This window comes from Pararge aegeria, chromosome 18, assembly GCF_905163445.1.
Source record: "Pararge aegeria chromosome 18, ilParAegt1.1, whole genome shotgun sequence".
Taxonomy (NCBI): Eukaryota; Metazoa; Arthropoda; class Insecta; order Lepidoptera; family Nymphalidae; genus Pararge; species Pararge aegeria.
The window spans coordinates 7,426,134-7,443,165 of NC_053197.1; the positions used below are offsets into that span (position 1 = coordinate 7,426,134).

A 17,032-nucleotide genomic window follows, 5' to 3' on the forward strand; every position below is an offset into this window, starting at 1 on the left:
AAGTGGAAAAGAATATGTTTTATAAAAGGTTAGTGCTAATAGTGCATTGCACCCTAAGAATTGCACCCTTAAATTGAAGGCATAGACTAATGACAAGTTCAACATCTTAACAATACAAAACTCTAACCTAGTTATTATATACTCTATGGCTCTATAGTCTATGACCTATGAAGTATGGACATGGTGGTACGTCAATAAACGTCAAATTGTTTTAGAAAATTCGCGTTTTCGACTTTTTTTGGTATTCCCAATCTAATTTACTAAATGAGTACATCCATTTAGTAGTAAAATTTCAATATCGCTATTAGGTATAATATAATGTTCGTAGGCGGACTGCTATTTATGACCATTCGAAATTGAAGTAAATATTTTCACTTTGTGTCTCGATTGATTTTCATTTTATTTTTTATACAGTGGCTTATTGATAATAATAGCTGTTTTTAATCACTTTACGTGTGACGTGGCTGTTTATGTTAAATTTGGACGTATCATAATGTGAAATGTGCATAAAATAATTTGTTAAAGTGATGGATGAAAGAATAAAGCACTCCCCTTGTAAGGTAAAGATTTGCTGGTGTACCTATTAGTAGCCTAGAAATACGACTGTTCTTGTGATAAACAATAGTATAATTTTCGTATGTAACTCTGAAACTTCTGTTGAATATTTTCTCATAATATGTTGTTTTTAATGAAAATAAAGGCATTTTGTCTTGTTGAATGGCATTTGTGTATTTAGCTGGTTTTTTGTCTTTCTAACAATAATTATAATTTATCTTCAATTATTAACATTGACTAGCTATCTACTCACCAAGGGGAGATTTTTTTGTAAGAAAAATTTATATTTTTTATAAATACTATAAAACTATATTAATCTTATCAATGCTTTGTATTGCCATAGCAACAATTCTCAAATGTAATTTGTAGTACACAAGTAGAATAGCACTATTGTTTTGTTTCTGAAAATCTTATTTTCTGTAAATTTAAAGACACAGAAATAGTAAGCTTTGCTTTTCAATTATTTTTTTGCAATAAAATAACATATTTTCTTTCTAGTTGTTTCTGTAGTTGTATTTAGAAGAGCACATACTTTTTTATTTGTACATATGATAAAATGATATGTTATTATTTATTTAATTTTATTTTAAACATGCACAATGTTAACCGGTAGGAATGTAGTGACGGTGCTGAGGCACAGTTGCACAAGGAGGTGGAACACCTGCGGCAGCACCTGGCTGAACGTGACGTGCACTTTGTGGCTTTAGAGGCTGAGTTCTTTAAGAGTACCTCACGAGCCAATGATTTAGAGGAACAAGTTGGTACATGGAGGGAAAAGTATGAAAGGTATGTGATCCTTGTAATATAAGTATCAGTATAGTGGATCTAAGTCCCAAGTGGAGGACTTTCCAGTTATATAAGTTGTAATTAATTTTCACGTGATAAAATAAGTAAATTTAGGAAGTAGAACATTTCACACTAAGCAATCTTCTTGTAGATTAGTGTCATATGTGTGGTCACCCAAGAATGTATTAATCAATCTTATACTATATATATAAAGCTTGTTTGTTTGTTTACTTGTACACAATAATCTAAGGAACTACAGGTCCAATTTGAAAATATTTTTCAGTGTTGGATAGCCTATACATATCATCACAAGACCAATAGTAGCAAAGCACCAAAAAAGAATCAAGGGGTTTTTTCCTTTGGAGAGTTTCTGCTGTGCACTGCGTAAACAGTTAAAGTTTCTATAAAATCAGTAATAGCATATGTCTATCTTTTAAGGTTGACTTGCAGTACAATAATATAATGTGCTACAGTCATCCACTAGTTGTTGAAGAGTACAAAACAACTAATTCAGTTTTGCTAGGCATTATTAGGCAGTGTAAGAATCTACTCTAACCATTATCTACCTTATATCACCAAAATGCTTATTTGCTGTCTTTTTCAAATACAAAAAATTAAAGCTAAAAAGTTGAAAAGTTTTCTATACATTCCATATCTATAAATACAAATTTGGAATAACCACCTAACCAAGTGCAAATGATTATAGGTGTTTCTGTATAGGTGGTGAGCTTTGTTGGTAACTGGTTTTGAGACACAAACAAGAAGAAGTACAAGTAATTTTATACAAAAAAAAAAAAGTAAAATTAATGGATTTAATTATAAAAGGCTAACTTAAATAAATGCTTTGATTATTCAAGTTTATCATGTTGACAATTATGCATTATATAAATTTTTAAAAGCTGAGGTTAGGTGTAAATTATTATCAAGAAGCAATCTATAAGGCTTTTTAATTATAAATAGGTTGCAGTAATTTTTAAAGCATAACAATATCCTAATTTTCAGATTATATGATTCACATAAAAGGGTGCAAAAATTAAATCAGGTTCTTGAGGAGAAGTTGCTTCAAATGGTGGATAAGATGAAAAGTGAAAAGAGCCAATTGACCAAAGATATTGCCACTCTATCTGTGAGATTAGCAGAGTCAAAGCATAACTACACTATGCTACAAAAAGAGAATGTATGGACTAATAATTACTTAGTAAATTACATTGTAAAATATTTTCCTAAATTTTTATTTTGTTGCAGGAGAGATATAAAAATGATATGAACTTAGCGATCCAATTACTTCAATGCAAACCTGACAATTTTGTATCTCAGAAATTAGATAGTGTAAGTACAACAACCCACAATAATACTTTAATTTTATTTTTGTTTAATTCCAATGAAACAAAAGTACTTAAAATGTTTATTGATTTTTAGCTTCCTGTTGATACCCAAGCCAGAGTATCTCAATATGTAATGTCCAAAACAGCAAAGCCTGGTGGTTCTACACAATCGAAAAATGGAAATGAAATTGACACCTTTGATGCAAGTGAGTATGAATTCAATATTTCTGCATCACTAATGTCAAAAATTCTTGAAGACAGTATCCAGGATTCTGTGACCAAGCATTGTGACACATGCTCTTGTTCCAAAACGCAAAACAAACCATTTTGTTATAATGAAGGATATTATACAGTATCAACACAGACAGTGTTGAGTGGAGAAATAAAGAACAATATATGCTTGAACTGCAATGCTGAAATTAAGTCTATTTATTCAGGTTTAAGTGTACGAAGCCATTCCCCACCTGGAATAAGACTTGTTAATGACAGAATGACCCACAGTCCTTTATATGTAATGCCACAAAATAGTGTTGATGAGCAAAATGAGACTCGAGAGATTGTAATTGAAAATAACAAACCTAATAATGTTATCAATGATATGATTAAAAGTGAAGACAAATTGAAATTAGATATTCAAAGAGAAATTATGCATAAAGTGGAAGAAAACTACAAGGTGAACAAAAACAGCGTTAACATGGAACCATCTGTTCACCACAAACTGTGCGATCGCACAAAAACTTCGATGTCTAGTAAAAAAAGCAGTAGTAGTGTAGATCTTGAAGAAAAGCTCATTCGAGATGTACTGAATGGTACAGAAGTTCAGCTAAAACCGCGGAATTTACCCGTTGATATGGTAGCAGTTAGGAAAAATTCACGTAGTTCAATTGGCGCTGCGAGTCGCACCTCCTCTATAGCGAAGTCAACTGTGAGCACACACAAATCTAACACTCAAGTAGGTCCAGGCCCAAGATTTTGCCACTTACGTATGCAAGCGGGTTCTAAAAATATTTTACTAGATAACGCAGAGCCGGATGTTCCACCCGTTTTATATCGACGTCAGAGCAAATGTAACACAAACTCAATTTTTAAAGACATTAATGATGATTTAGAGAATTTGATTGATTTAGATAAAAACAATGACGACGCTTACAGCGATATTCCTGCGACTGAAAACGTTGTTGTCGAAAGTACTCTGATAGATGTTCATGTTGATAGTAGTATCAAAGAGCCTAGCATGACTGTGAAAAATAGTACGATAAATCCAGTACTCTTGAATGTATCATCATCACCACTGCAACCATTAAAGACTCACAACTTTTCTAATAATTCTGAGTATAACAATAATTCTCAGATCGGAAGCCAGCACAACGCTTCCGAAATTGATAATTTATTGAATGATTTTAATGGAGATTCAAGTAATGCACAGAATAAACATGATAATAATATCGACATTGCCAATAAAATGGATGCTGCATCGTCCACCGAAAATCAGGAAATAAAAATCTTTAATTTCGATCGCTATGAACAAGGCAAATTAGCTGGTCAGTACAACAGGCCGATTAAAAAAATTGACGTGTCACAGCTCCATTCTATTGAAAGTACCAAAATATCAAAAGATTTTTCTCCCGTTGGAGAAGTCGAAGACAAAAAAGAAGAAACAATTAAACCGACCTTACCAAACATAGTCAACGTTTATCCTAATCTAACTCAAACTCATTTGAAAGCTAATGAAAGCAAAAAAGTATTTACAAATGAGCAAAGTACCAGTTCACTTTCAAGTGATGATAGCGCGGCTCTTTTACAAAAACAGCAATTGCTTAGAGTTGCGGAGTGGGTTGAAAAAAACTTGGAGCAGCAAAACATTTTAAGTGATCCATTAGAAGATGAGTGCTCTTTTACAACACGTGCTATGAGGAGAGATAGTAAAATAAACAGACTAACCGAGACACTGCACGAACTTGCGCTGAATATGCCACATCCTGTTAGCAAGTATTCGAAGATGTATACCAGGGAGCCTCGTAATAATTGGCTGCATAACATTGTGACAAATCAGAATAAGAGCCAAGATAAAGCAATAAAGCAGAGTGACTCTAACCCAAAAATCCTAAATAATATCGTTAAGGAGACTATATTTCCGGTTGAATGCGGCGATGAAACAGTGACGGAAATCAATGATAACTCCAATGTTTATGGCTGCGGTAACATCACAAATATTGACGTTGGCAAGGAATTGCGCGATGCTTTGAAAAATAAAGGCGAAAAAGAGATTTCGCCTGAGGATTTGGCAAAAATGGAATACAATGTGAAGAAATTTTTATTAAGCGGGCCCTGTTGGGTGAACTCTGGTTCGGGTGGTAGAAGTCGGCGCACAAGCAGCAAAACTGAGACTGATGTTTAATTCCATTGTAGTTAATGATGACGATGACATTCCTTATTAGTACGTTTATGTATATTCGATGGTTTGTAGCGGCTACGTGTTTTTTTATTTACATGTAAGTGTAAGGAACTAGTGCTTTTATGTTATGTGTAAGTTATTTAAAAAATTGGATCTGTGTATCAAAATTTACAGCCGCATTATACGAGACCATTTCTATCAAAAAAAAATCAAAAACGTTTAATTTTCCAAAATGTATCCGTTCTCATATTCATATTCTTATAAATTGCGGAGTTTTTAAAAAATCTATAAACGTCTATAATTCGTTTCCAATATCTAAATAGTTATGCAATAAAACACTCATATGAGCTTAAAATATTAGATTTAATTATTATCATAGATTATTATGGGTAAAATTTGTTTTTGAATAAAAATATCATTGCAGTTATTAAAAAAAATTGGCACAATTGAAAAAATAAATTACTTAATACTTCCGTTTAGTATTAATATGAAACAGACATAAGTAGTAAAATTAATATAAATTATGCAACCGTAAATGGAGGCTGAAGCACCAGATTATCTATTTAGTAACCACAACACGTTCCAATATTGTAAGAACTAAAAACCTCAGTCTTAAATATGATAATGGAGTTGCATGTCTAGTTTCACCTCTGTTGTGGACAACAACAGATCAACACCTGATATTTCCTTATTGACTGTTGATGTTATATGTGTTAAGGCTTAGATACCTGCAAGATGCATAATATTGTCGTTAGTTTTACTCTGGTAATAATCTCAAACCAAACAGAATTTTACATTAGTTATCGTTCCTACTTACTATTTATTCATCGCTTGCCTTATGAACCAAAGTTTTACAGGGCTGTAAAAGATTTCATGAATTTCTGCAAAAAAAAACCGTTATTTTCTAAAGCTACATAAAAATAATGTATTTACCTATTTATCTTGACGTAAACTTTTCTGCTAAGTCTATGTGTAATAAAACTATTTGTGTATTATTCATGATAAGGCTGTCATTCAAAATGAAAGCGTAATATAATAGTTTCACACAATTAAGTATTAGATTGGACAAATACGCATAGAAGTTTCTATATATGTGATAAATATAAAATTATCAATAAACTCACGTATGTACAAATTTATCTAGCACTCATAGAATGTACTTGATGTTAAGGATATCCATCAGCATTCAGTATTTTTATGGAAATTTCGTAGGATCTGGCTTCCAGGAATGTATAACATTATTTTAATTGCCTAATATTTTCAAAGCTCAATTTTGTAATTGGACCTATTATTTTTTTTGTAATTGGACCTATTATTTGCAATTGTAGCTGCTATAAATTTAATATACAGTACCTATTGTCCCTGCGAAAGAATGTATTGTAGGTAGTCTCGGTTTAACTATATTATTTTTCTTAGGATGGGGGACAATATAGGCAACCTGGACAATTGCTTTGCCCATTACAGCTTTTGCAATTAAGGATTTAACAATAATCTTGTTAAACACGGGCAGCAGCTATTCCGAGTCTGGCGGAAATAACGATTTTGGAACGCGTTTTTGGAATTCTTTGTTTGGCAGATTTTTTATGTGATACATAGAAAATCTGCCGAACAAAGAATTCCAAACATCAATTTTTTTCCTTAGATAAAGACTAGGTCAAACAAGCTTAATTTATTAAATATGAATTTGGCGCTCCATAGTAATGTCTCGTAGCTATGCTCTCGTTCGCTTCGCACGATTCGGGGCTTGGAGCCAATGCATAAGAGAATCGATTGTCGTCATAAAAAATTTTGTTCGCAAAATTCCTGGATCCCAGAAATAGATTGAGCGCCGACTACATTAGGACACCATTATCGAAATAGGTACATTTCAAACAAACAACATAAAAAAATATTGTAAGTGTTGATGTTGAAAGAGAGCAACTGCTGAATTTATTTCTAGCTTGTCGGTAGAGTCTGCTGAACTGGTGGTAGTCACTCCAGATATATAAAGTGGCTTGCTTATAATTGGCAGGCTTATAAAGTGGCCCAGCTTGAAATAATGAATATTACAAATGAATTTAAAAACATAGTTAATATTATATTAAAGCAATAAACAATGTGAAATCTAGCTTGAACCAGATCCTACAAAATTATTTTCGTGTACAAAAGCGGCTTAACAATACAAGTAACCTCTTCCTTGATGATATTTTCATCAATGATACAATGATTCCGTCGATTATTAAACAAAAATTTTGAAAAGTAGCTAAAAAAGTAGATAGTCACGAAATACGCTATGCTTTCGCTTTCACTACATTAAAAGAAACATCTAAATTGCGCGCCTCGGAAGTTGAATTAAAATGGCGCCGTTTGAGCAAATTAAAGACGGGTTGTACTAAGTGCTTGCTTGCTCTGTATTTTTTCGCATAAGCATTGCATCCGCTCCGAATCAGTTAAAATACGGATCGAGAAACGCGACGGTATGCGTTTCACTTCAGCACGGCTAGCAAGGGTAGAGGACAATTATCTCCCCGGGGAAGGATACAAATTAAACTTCTCCCACAGCTTTATCAACTCTCAGAACACTGGCGCAGAAGTGGTAATAATATCCAAATAATATATGTGTAAAGGAGGCTAAATTTATCCTATTTCATGTTCCCGTGCTTTAGCAGATGGACACGTTAATCGTATCCCCTATCAGGGGATATAATCGGGGGATGTCATTTTTGTGTCCTGCCTGTTCTATCCCTGCAGATCGAATCTACTGCTCAACAACTGATATGAAATTCTGGTACGGCTTCGGATCGTATTTTCTTGGCGTATCGGACGTAAACCATTGGAGTAATATGGAGGGGACATGATGACGTAAAAAATTGTAGGCGTAGGTTCGACTTTCGTGGCGCGTCACAAAATATTTTAATAGGATAGTGTTTAATAGGTGTGTCTGTGTAACTGTCTTATACATACAATTGAATGGACGTATATTTTTCAAATAGTTAGGCTAATGAAATTGTAAAACTCGCACCAAACTTAATGGCCGCTCAGAACGTCGTTTTTCTACACCATAAACCGCTTAATTGTGTCACTGTTAAAGTATAGGAAAATTAACCTTGATTTTATGCTTTTGATCGCTTGGTCTAATGTCTTTGTAGGTACAGTGGCGTGTACATGGTTTCGACTAGGGTAGCTTTAAAATTATATTCCATTATATTACTTAGCAGTCCCCTGCTGCTCTAAAGACCTCTCCCAACGGGAGGGACCCATATTCACCAGGGCAGCCGGGTTTGTAACCGCAATAGATGGTGGTACGCCTATGCCCGGGTCCGCTGTATTCTCTTAGTGGTCTAGTACTACAACCGTGGAAGGGTTGGTGACAACTATTGATCGGTCGTCACCACACGGCACTTTATACTCCAACAAGATTTGTTTAGGCTACGTTGAGTTCACACTCTTGCACGCCATTCGTCGACATTTATACAGCAAGAGCGATGTCATCGAGCCCTGGGTCGCATGGCGAGCTTTCGAGCTCGCCCCACTCCCTCGGCGATCCATCCGAAAAAGAAAACCAACAACTTTTGGCTGTACTTTTGTAAAATGAAAATTATAGGTCTATCCTTTTGTTTTCGCTACTCGAATGTGAGTGCGCCAATCTTATATTTAGGGTGCTTTTCATACATATCAAGAAAATTGATATCAGTATTTGGAGTTTTGTTTAAGAGTTTAAATTTGCGCAGACTTCGGGAGGAGTCAAAAACATTAGGAACTGAATATGCACTAACATTCCTTATACTAACAAGGGTGAACGAGTTCATAAAGTGCACTTAATTTGAAGTTAACAATCGTCACCGGCCAAAATCGTCAATCAGCGTAGCTCTGTAGTTTCATACGGTCAAAACCTCTGTGTACCTGATTTGACTACCATCAATAGTCTCTCGCAATCGATTGCTGTGCTAAAGACCTCTCTCATCAGGAGGATTTAACCGACAAAAATATGTTATTTTTATTTTTATGACCCATAATCACCATGCTGGACCGGTCGTTTGGTGATCGCTGTAGATGGCAGTAGTTAGAAGAACAAAGTAGTAAGTTGCTACCCGATCTGATTTGATAATTCCATACGAATTTGACAAATTGAAGTAACGCGTTACGTTGTTTTGACAAAGTTGTATGTCCCATACATACAAATTTATCTGAATACAGTAATCACTCTTACGCCTTATTCAAGTAATCAATCTAATCCAAAAATATCAATCAGATGGCAGATAAATTAATTAAATTAATTGTGACAGAAATCATAGCTTAGTACTATGTATGGTTGAATCACTGGTACCTAAACTGAGTAAAAACTCGTACTATAGATATCAGTGCACTCCCCTATATAATTATTGATTAAGTTGATTATTAATCTTGGGCGTTAGTGGCACGGTCTGTTCTAAGAGATTTTCTCAAGAAACACCGACGTTTGGATATATCTTGCATTGAATTCTGACTAGCCATAAAGTTTGGTGTGACATACCTATAGTTTGTATTCGTTTGGTAATAATTGTCACCCGTGTGTGTGTTACGCCTAAATCAAGCACAATTTTATTTATTATAGCTAGGTTGAAACTAAAGGTGTGTCGTGTCGCAACGCTCTAAAAAAACATATTTATTTATCTGCGAGCTAAATTGAAATCACACAGAGCTGTTTACTAGAAAATTATAAATATACTCTTTTCTGGTTACTCTAAATTTTCTAAAACTAGATTAAAACTAAACGTCTGGATTTTGTTTTATTTAAATTGTTTGAAATATTAAGCTTTGCTTCTGGCACTTTTTTAAGTTGCGTTGTGATGCGACACGAATCAATGTGCGGGAGCCTTAATGGTTTTGTATGTGGTGCATTTATGTATTTGTGAGTTACCTACTTTTTAATTATATAAACTGATTAAGTAGCATTATGTATAGGTACTCGTATAAACATTATTTTTGTATAACTTTTGATTTTCACACTTTAACGAGGATTCAGCCTGAAAAGCCGAACTTCAAACCATTTTCAACGTTTTCTACTAGATTATAGGTAGGTACGTCGACAACACCGGGATGCTTACCGAGTATATTTAATGTATCTGAAAATAGTGATTGGTAATTCAAGAATAATAATTTAACGATTTTTTATTTACTTACGAGCGTTTTTTTTTACAAAATAATTCTTTACCTACTTAATAAAAAAAAAACTGTCACTAGGGATATGGTTACGGTAAATTATTAAACTGCACGTATTTAAGTACTGTGCAACAGTATATTGTCCGATCGCTTTCCCAAACCTTATCCACAATCGGTCGATGTCATGATGATGATGATGATGATGATGAAGATGACTTATTTGATTATAATTTTCCTCATTCTCTTAAACTAAAATAGTGAACCTGACCTCAGTAAACCTTGATAAAAAATAAATTTGGATAAAGATTCACAATAGGTGCACTAAAAGCACTAACCTCTATTATACTACAAAGGTCAGGCTAATAGCATTAAAAAAAAATTAGAATCTAGGTGCGTCGTAGAAATATTAATTTGCTGTATGTCTAGCCATCAAACACTTTGGCAGCATCTACATTTTGATACAAGCCAAACGACATTTTTTTGGCAATGTAACAAAACTTAAAAAACAAAAGAAAACGTTAAAGATTAGTATAACATTTAGCATTTGACTCGCATTTGAGTTTCTGATCCATATAATTTAAATTTTGATACCTGCGATAGATTTGGGATTTAGGCTGAATCTTCAAATAGGTACAGGAATTAGTCGAAAAATGTATAAATTACGAGTGAGACTGTATTACAGTGATTGGCTGTTTATAGTTTGTATTTTTTGTTGATTTTTATTTTTTATTGGCCACTAATTTATTGTACCCTAGTATTAAGTTTATAGATCTGCTTTTTGGAAAATCACACAAGAATGCTAAGGCTGGTCCCTTGTAAAGCTTCAGCAGCGTAAACTGTAAACGTGTTTATTTATTAAATACTTGGCAAAATATTAAGTAGTTTATATTTTACCTATCCTGTTTACAAAGAGTTTATAATGTATATATTTTTTAAATCAGTTTAGATGCGCAATTTACCTACGCAATTGGGATTCATAATCAAAATATTGTTTCATTGTCCCATTTCAATTATTTTCAGGTCAAATAAATATTAATTAAAGAGTTGTTAACATATATTCAAAATAATTTGAGAAATAAAAATATAGGGTTAAGGTAGGAAGAATTTTATATAATGTCAAAATACTTTTCTTCACAGTAACAGAAACAGGGTCTACAACTACAGCTGTTCTCTTAAGAAAACAGCTAAACGGTCTATAAGTCTCTCTTGTATGACGTGAGCTCGTCTGTGTTTTTTTAAAAGAAAGCTTCGAGGTGTAAGCGTCGTAGGCGACCTTTGGCGAGTACCTACCCAATGCGCTGTAAAGTTGAATTGGTTTGAAGGAAGCTATGAAAAGCTTCCTTCGAAGGCCGTGAGGTAGCCAGAAATGGGCTTCTGAGGTAGATATATTAATTGTGGTTGCGTAATCTTATACTAATTACTACCTTCTGTAAGTCTCATAGCTACGAATGGACTGCGGAATTAAAACGAAGAAATCGACAGCTGAGACGGTAATTAAAAAAACCTGAACCTGCGTAAAAAATTAAGCAGATGCCTAAATTAAAATTAACACAATGGCTTATTGTAAAGTTGGCTGTTTGATTTAATAGTTGAAGGGTTGAGTTAGTTTCGCGCTTGCCGGCCCGTGTAATAGCTTATCGCTAGCAAGGCAAGGAGGAAGGGCGTATGATCAGAACGACATCTGTGGCCTTCGCTTTTCCAAAATCACTTGGGCTATTGTGTACTTAGCCTTGTACCGACGCATTGTCTGTGGCGTACACAGACTAAAGGAAAAATGTAGACTGTAAACAGGCCCATCTAAACAACGTGTACCTAAATGAAAACACAAATAATACTTCACAGGCTTTAGAGGTACATTATGTACTGTGTCTAACACTTATCTGTGAAACCGCAAACCTAATAGTTTTTGAGTAAACCACTGCCATAGTTTTTACTGAAAGAAATGAGATCACATGCAAAATTAAAATCACGTGACACCTGTCACTTTATTGGGTACGCGTCGCGTGCCGTAGGTACTATGCGCGTGTTTATCTTTTAACTTCAATAGGGTTGTAGAAATATACTTATGCATCCTTCAATATTATTTCGTAATTCTGTTACACGTTGTAAATGCTACTTGTCTGTAGTAGCTGATTCATAATTACATTAACCCCGCCAAGCTGGTCTGTATGTAGGTTACGTGCCTACTGCAAACCTTTGTTATCGATTATTTGTGAAATGTTATTTTTTTATGCAGTGACACCTAGCCTAAGACCTACGGTCTCCGACAGAGTTTGATCCCCGGCATGAACATTTCCGGAATGCACTAGTTTTGTGCATTTTTTAACATAAGAAATTAAAATATCACTTGCTTTAAGGAGATGAAAAACATGGCCGAATCGTCATTATTAATCATCGAAATCTATGAATTTTCCTTCACGTTCTTAAAAGCTTGTAAAGACTACCAATCCTCACTAAGCCAGCATGGTGGACTACTGGCTAAACACTTCTCATTCTAAGAGGAGACCCGGGCGCTGTTTTGGTTTTGGTAATAGATACTGATTGATGATGATTCAGTGTAAAATCGCATATTATCTTTTGCGTCTTTTAGGGCATATTCCAGAACTCTGAAGGACCGGAAGCCCCTGATAGGAAAAAGTATAAGCAAATACATTAAAAAATTATTATCATCGTCGTCCTGAGCACAGGTCTTCTATAGGATTCAGAGTTTCTCTTAGAGGGTCTCTACGCCTAGACGCTATTCAGTGTGATAATATTACGCTGATATAAATGGGCTTTAAAAAGTAGTCGCAAAGGTAGTATTTACAACACACATATCGGCTTCATTGTTTTGTTTTTCACGCTGTCTATCTTTTTAATTTAGTTTGAGATGTACTTAGTCTTGAATTTAGTCAAAGTTTAATATCACCTTGGCAGCTTATATATTTATTAGGTTAATAATAAAGTAATTAGAACTCAAGTATGTTTCCTTATTATTTGTAACCTATATTACATACTAGGTAGTCTACGAAATAAAATTATTTTGGTGTACCTACCTATTTTACGTTGCGATAGAAACATAATTAATCGATGTACCGAGGTATTATATACTTTGTTATGTGACTACAATCCATACAAGTGCCATAATATTTTTGGATTTTTGACGAAGGTTAAAAAAAGCAGGTAGTATGTTTGAAGCCATCAGACGGCGTTGCGGAAACGCTTTCATCATGGGATTTTTTCAGCATTGTTTATAATACCTACAACATTGTATAGGTACCTATACACCTAACCTAACCTAACCTAACCTAACGATACCTACTAACCGAAAAGTTGAAGGAAGGGCTTATCTGAGAAGGCTACGGACTCTAATTCCACACATTTTAGGTACTAGATATACTACTTACTAAATATTAACATTAAACTTATACAGACCAACCTCGTTATTTTTAATCCCCGAATAGGTTAGTAGAATAGGAGTGTATAGGTAGCAAATTATCGAGATAAGTCATTGCAATGGAAGCTCAGGAAACAGGAAGTGTAGAAAGCAGTGTAGTGTAGCTATTACGAATTGAAAGTACAATAGTCTCAAGATATTTCTCCGAGCGAATGACCGCACGATTTGCGACACGCGGCAGATGGTAGGTATCTTTTATGTTATCCTGTGACTATTGTAAATACCATGACATTCTGCCGTATCAACACTTGTCTATAAAAATAAAAACGTTGAAAGTTTGTTCCATTGCACAAATGCGTATTCAAAGAGTTCCTTACCGATTATTTGTCTTATTTAGTGTTACAATAATTTTATAAAGTGGGTTTATTTATTATTTAAATTAAATTTTATAAACTCTTGATAACTATAAATTCCTATTTGCCAGATATTTTATTAAATTGATTAGGATTTTGCAAATACCCTAATAATTATTAATTAGATAATAGATAGTTTTCAAGAAACAATTCAAATTATATTTGACTAATAACCAATGTTCATGGCATTGAGTTGGTGGGTATTTTGATATAAATACGACTGCATTATCGATACACTTCGGTCCTACATGGACTCGAACGATGCAAAGATACCTCCCGGTGTCTTAGTCGTTTATCATTAGGTAATTTATAAAACAATAGTAATAAAATTGTTGTTAGCTAATAACAGAATTATCGTTATTTCAATGGACGTGCACTGCTGGACATAAGTACTAAGCCCTTTTATAGCGATATCCACACTTTATGGTCCTGCGTCCAGCAACCTGCGACTTGCATCATGTCGTCTGTCCACCCAATGGGGGATCTATCAACACTGCGACGACGCCATTTGAGCAACTATCACCCCTAAAATCTATCGGTCCTCCATGCATCGTTCCCTATACCTCGCACAATACAATACACATGACAAAACCTTACGGGAGGGACGTGTCCTTAAACATGCCCAGGTCATCAGCCTAGGTCATCCGTGTTGCACGGAAACCGACCCTAAGTTGTAACATAAGTATAATACATACAATATAGGTATTTTTTTCATCTCCATGTCATCGGTAACCTAAAAATCCTAGCAAAGCGTTATGCATCTTCTTTTCTTATTCCCATGGCTAGAGGTTAGCATGCCCATCCGAGTTCTGTGTCTCTTAATTCTTACAACCCGGGTTCCTTTAGAAGAATTATAAAAATTAAGGTCAATCTACTAACTCCGCGAAAAGCAGTAAAATCCGTATGGTGTAATTTATAGTTCTTCCTTGTCTTAATATATCATGGAATTCCGCAAAGTAAAACCTGCCTCTATCCAACTTTTGGAAGAAGACTAAATGGGCATCTTTTAGTCAAATGCGTCTCATCTTAGGCTACCTTTTCTACATTTTCTATCTTTTTGTACCTTTTCCAATATTTGTGATTGTGGTCAAGCGCGAGCTAATACAGTATTTGGAAAAACAGCCGATAAAATTAAATCCTAAAATCTATACATTAGGTACATTGTAAACATCATAACAATTACACGAAAACAAAAATGTTCATATTATCGGATTGGTAGTTCGGACAAATTTCATGATATATGTACCGATCATCTAAAATAATAATTTATCTAAGTCCTAGGTACCTACCCCTAAGAACAAACTATAGGACACACATACTATAGGATACATATACAAAGACTATAGGATAGTATAGGTTTACGTAGCAGAAATTAAAAAATAATATTTTATTTGCGTTAATCGGCACAAACTATAATAACCTAGTTTTACTGGCCTAAAGCTTAGTACCTACTTAGGTAATGTAATTTCACGTAGGTAGGTACCTAACTGTGCCAAAACCGTGAGAAATGCTTCTGGTTTTAGATCACTGTAAACCGCAACTGACCCTTAATGGTTTTGGCATGACATTTTAAGAAACTCAAGAGCGTGACTGTTTGAAATTCAGTTACAGTTTTCAGTTTTATTACAATCATCACATAACATCATCATTCTGATTCTTTCAATATTTTCGTGTCACTCTGGCTTAGCTCTCTGGCTGTCATCTGTCGGGGTTATTTGTGAGTCTAAACCATCCAGGGTGCCACCCAAACCCTTACCGAAAAATTCATTCAAATCGGTCCAGCCGTCTAGGAGTTCAGCGACATACACACGCACACAAGAAATATATAAAGATATATTTAGCCCCCTACCATCTTAGATTGCATCATAATATCTTGCCATCAGGTGAGATTGTAGTCAGGGGTTAACGTCTAGTCAGTGGCGTGCACTTCATACATGCACAAAAGCACTGCCTACCCTGGAATATTTGTAAAGCTCGTATAGGAGGAGGATTTATCCATATGATGCCAACTACTGCTTCTTTGTGCCTATCCCAGTCGAAAACCCTGTGCACGCCACTGGTTCTAGTGGAATAAAGAAAATAACACATGAGTCTGAAGAATTTATAAATCGTCTCTAAAATGCGACTGCTCAATTAAAACTCATAAAGGTTGCGGTTACTGTCATTAGGCTACACACTATCGAATGCAGCAATGGAAAGTGTCGCTAATACGCAGCAATTAGTCTGCAGTGCATATAGACTAAGAGCTAGTGAGCGCTGAACGCGTATTAAATAATTTTATACCAACCATTTGAAATATCTACTTATACCAACGAAAGATACGTGAGAAATTCATCTCAGCATCCACGGCCACTCTGCCAAGAGTGCACGACTAAGAAGAAGAAGAACTTATACCAACGACCTAATTGATATTACGTCAGTGACTTGTACTAATATTTGAATGAATGAATATACTCTTATTGCAGACAACAAAAAGAAAAGTATAACAAAACAACGTATACAATTTGGCGGCTTTATCGCTACATAGCGATTTCTTTCAGACAACCAATGGCGAAGATAAAAAACAGTTACAGAAAATAGTAACAGAAAATAATGTTTTTTAGTTTTTTATTATAATTTTATAATACGTAGTTGTAGAGCTTGTCAAGTGTAGTGTAGTAGAGGTTTTTACGTGAGGGAAATCTTCTGAAAGCAAGATACGCGACTTCTTCGGAAGTCAGTTTATGTGGGATCACTATACACTAAAACCCCCTCGGTGGCCGTCCTCAGCACATATTTGAGAGGCTCCGGGATCTCCTAAGAATACACCGAAGTTTCTCTTACACGGGGCCCTTGTTGGCTCATCATATATATATTATGTTTGTTATATATTTACATATATTATGTATATTTTATATTTATATATAACGTATACGACAACCCTTGTCCGTACGGTGTGGCGCAGGAATACTAGGAAGGCAGACCCCAAATAAATTGGGATGATAATAACCTCCTGGCTAAAGAAAAAGAGTATTTTTTTTTTCATTTAATTTTTTAGCCACACCTCTCATTCGTTTTTTTC

The 17,032-nt window shown here is 34.6% G+C and overlaps 1 protein-coding gene across 1 annotated transcript; it reads left to right on the forward strand.

The window, feature by feature from the left end:
* Positions 1-195: 195 nt before the first annotated feature.
* Positions 196-11,056, forward strand: LOC120631356. The gene is made up of 5 exons (XM_039900876.1): positions 196-560; positions 1,169-1,341; positions 2,344-2,518; positions 2,587-2,670; positions 2,761-11,056. Exons 1-5 carry the CDS (start codon positions 528-530, stop codon positions 5,062-5,064), a joined length of 2,769 nt encoding a protein of 922 aa, XP_039756810.1. The 5' UTR covers positions 196-527; the 3' UTR covers positions 5,065-11,056.
* The last annotated feature ends 5,976 nt before the right edge of the window (positions 11,057-17,032 follow it).

What these genes read in the sequence shown, in the direction of transcription:
- LOC120631356 (XM_039900876.1), top strand. Translation starts at nt 528, where the DNA reads ATGGATGAAAGAATAAAGCACTCCCCTTGTAAG. An exon ending in TGGAGGGAAAAGTATGAAAG is followed by an intron (nt 1,342 to 2,343) that starts GTATGTGATCCT and finishes CCTAATTTTCAG; the next exon opens with ATTATATGATTCACATAAAA. An exon ending in CTATGCTACAAAAAGAGAAT is followed by an intron (nt 2,519 to 2,586) that starts GTATGGACTAAT and finishes ATTTTGTTGCAG; the next exon opens with GAGAGATATAAAAATGATAT.